The 3,194-nt window shown below is 46.7% G+C and overlaps 1 protein-coding gene across 1 annotated transcript in view; it reads right to left on the minus strand.

Annotated features, from left to right (window-relative positions):
• Nucleotides 1-3,194, minus strand: part of LOC106814343 (dynein heavy chain 1, axonemal-like) — an 87,915-nt gene that overhangs the window by 81,142 nt on the left and 3,579 nt on the right. Inside the window, exons 3-5 of the mRNA XM_014818644.1 lie at nt 2,903-3,080; nt 1,616-1,810; nt 204-323 (exon numbers count right to left, since the gene is read on the minus strand). Coding sequence (XP_014674130.1) covers nt 204-323; nt 1,616-1,810; nt 2,903-3,080 — 493 coding nt within the window. The remainder of the gene's footprint in view (nt 1-203; nt 324-1,615; nt 1,811-2,902; nt 3,081-3,194) is intronic.

Consider the following 3,194-nt stretch of genomic DNA (forward strand, 5'->3'; position numbering starts at 1 on the left):
GAGAGAGAGAGAGAGAGAGAGAGAGAGAGAGAGAGAGAGAGCGCGAGAGAGAGAGAGCGTGTGGCTGAGCGAATGAGAGCGAGAGAAGGAGAGAGACGCAGAAATGTGAAACAGAGGACACAAACCCCGGTGGGATTATAACTAGTATAGAAACATAACTATAGTAGCCGCCACGTTAACCATTAACATCAAAGTAGACGGACCTCTTGCGGCATGAATGGCTTAAAGAAACAGTCCATGAGCTTCATCAGGCTGAAAGTCAGGTTGCTATTCACAGTGCCGACTATCTCCCTCACACTTTTTCTCACGAACTCCAGTGACGGCTGAAATATTGTCGAGAGATAAAAGCAACAGTTCAATGAAATATATAAAAAGATTTAAAAAAAATTCAGCACAAGTTGTGGCAAAAATACGCTTTGATTGCGACAGATATACTGGTAGAATACCAACCTGGCTTATTCCATCGCAGCGGATACATTACGTGTTATTTCGCCACCAATGCAAGTTTCACGAAATAATGCATTCTTCATTAAGAATTTCTTATTAAGCATGCATTCTTATTATCTCTTCTTCTTCTTCTTCTTCTTCTTCTTCTTCTTCTTCTTCTTTTTCATTCTTCTTATTTCTTAAGAATTTCTTATTACGCATTTCTTCATTAAGAACATATATTATATGACTGTTTGTTGCTTGCTAATACAATGCGCCCTATAGCACATCATGCACATATCCAGGATCTACAGAAAAATTGAGAAGTGGGAGTTTGGACGGCTCTACGGGGCACAGATTCACTTAGATTGCATTGGAACTATACAGTTAGCGATGAACCTAACATACACTTGGCCGATACCTATACCCAAGAGTTCTATCATCGTTAAACGTACAATTATCTCATAAATAACCGAAAAATGCCAAGCTATACCATACTATCATTCACATTGATCTACCTATAAATAGGTAAAATTAGCTCTTGAAACTATATACATGTATTGCTAATAACGTATACATGATAATATACAAGACGATTTGAGCTATTTGAATGAGCTATATGAGAAAATTGTTACCAGCGAAATAGGGTCAACTGACCACGAAGCGTATAACAAAATTCATTCGAGGATTGCGATAAGAGTTTTGACCATGAAGCCACGTATCCATGGATCGACTTGTTTAATGTTCGCTATAATCGATCCACCGACAGACGCATTACGACTACATCCGTTATTATTTTCTTAGCATGATTTGTTCACCTGCTACAGCTAGAAGGGATAGACGTCTAGACATTTGAGCAACATGTATTTAAACTATATAAGCTCTCGCGTACAGTATGGTTAGACGCACGCATGCACGCAGACAAACTCAGCGCACATTATGCACACAAACTACATATTTGCACAGACAAACGCACCACACATGCCCGCGCCCACTCACACGCACGTACGCATGGTCACAGGCACGCACGCACGCACGCACGCACGCACGCCCACCTCACTCACGCACGCACGCCCATCTCACGCGCCTATACCCACAAGCACGCACGCGCACACCCACATGCACGCACGCTCGCCCTCGAGCATGTAAACGTGCCCACAGCCACCCACGCGCGCCCACAAGCACGTACCTCCAGCAGCCTGTCAAAGAGCAGCAGGAGCGCGTCTGCGTGCGGCTGCATGGCTTCGGGGATCGTCTGCAGCCAGCAGGAGACGAACGGCTTCAGACCGAGGATGCTCGGCTCCAGGTAGACCATGCCGCATCGCGACACGGTCGCCGGCGAGGCGACGGCCAGGTCCGCCACCTCAAACATCATCGTCTGACTCTGCGGTGGCATGCAATCGCGTGTCTCAGTGAACTACGGCCGCTGCGACAATCCGCGTTAATTCATGACTCAATTACGTATCCCTCGCGCCGTCGCCTCTCGTCGAAATCTCGTGCTCTTCTCAACATATTAGCACTTCGCTGGTTTAATTATTGTCGCACTGAATTTAATTATTAAACTGGAAACATATCTGTGGAATTTTTTTTTTAGGAATTTTAATAAAATGTTAGCCCGTTTTTAAGAATTTCATACATTTTTTACGTTTTTTTAGGAATTTTAGGACGAGCTCAAAATTTTAGGAATTTGTAGGAATTTTAGGGGTAAGGCCGAGTCGTTATGAAATGAACGATCGCCGTCATAAACGACCCTTAATAATGGCCCGCAACCGATCAGTAAGCTGTCATTAAGCGCTCGGTGGTAATTAATGCAAGCATTGACGGCAAAATTTCGAAAACGACACGACAGCACTTCGTTTTCACTCCCCGGTCGTGGCGTCTCTTTGTTTTACGCACAGCGCAGCGCGCCTTCATGATTGTCTTCGCCTCTTTGTTCGGACCTCCTCAGGAGAAGTTTGCAGATCGCGAGTGTTTAATCAAAGGCTGCTCAGCCAGGACGTAGCAGTAACAGAGCGGGGGGGGGGGACAGAATCGATCAATGACAGGCGACCGTAGATAGCACAGCTTTTGACAACTGGCAAACATCGCTGTTGTTGTCGTTGTCGTTGCTGCTACACAGTCGTCGATAGCCCAGCCTTCAAACTTTGATAGATTGCCGTCGTCGTTACTGTCGCTGACATATACCCTCGTTGATAGCACAGCCGTCACACATTGATAAATCATCGTCGTTGTCATAATTGTCATCGTTGTTGTCGTCATTGCCGTCACTGTCATTGTTTTCGTCATTGCCGTCGTCGTCGTCGTTACTGTCATTTGTTGTTGCCGTTGTTCTCGTCGTCGTTGTCGTCATTGCCTTCACTGTCATTGTTTTCGTCATTGCCGCCGCCGCCGCCGCCGTCGTCGTCGTCGTCATCGTCGCCGCCGCTGTCGTCGTCACTGTCATTTGTTGTTGCCGTTGTGGTCGTCGATGCCTTACCTCTGACAGCTTGATGATTTCGCCGCTGCTCAGACACAGTTTCTTGTTGTCGTCCAGTACAGTGTTCATGTTCTCGATCCAGACAGCGTCGACGGGGCCGTCGAACACGTACCACTTCTTGTCGTCGTCGGTCGCCGCCGACCCGACGCGTATCAGTGACGACAGGATGCCGTCCGTCCTGCACGCGACGTGACGCGAGCGTTGTTAACGTTAAAGTCATTATTACGGAGAAATGTGTGTGTGTGTGTGTGTGTGTGTGTGTGTGTGTGTGTGTGTGTGTGTGTGTGTGTGT

Source organism: Priapulus caudatus, unplaced genomic scaffold, assembly GCF_000485595.1.
Source record: "Priapulus caudatus unplaced genomic scaffold, Priapulus_caudatus-5.0.1 Scaffold908, whole genome shotgun sequence".
Classification (NCBI taxonomy): Eukaryota; Metazoa; Priapulida; class Priapulimorpha; order Priapulimorphida; family Priapulidae; genus Priapulus; species Priapulus caudatus.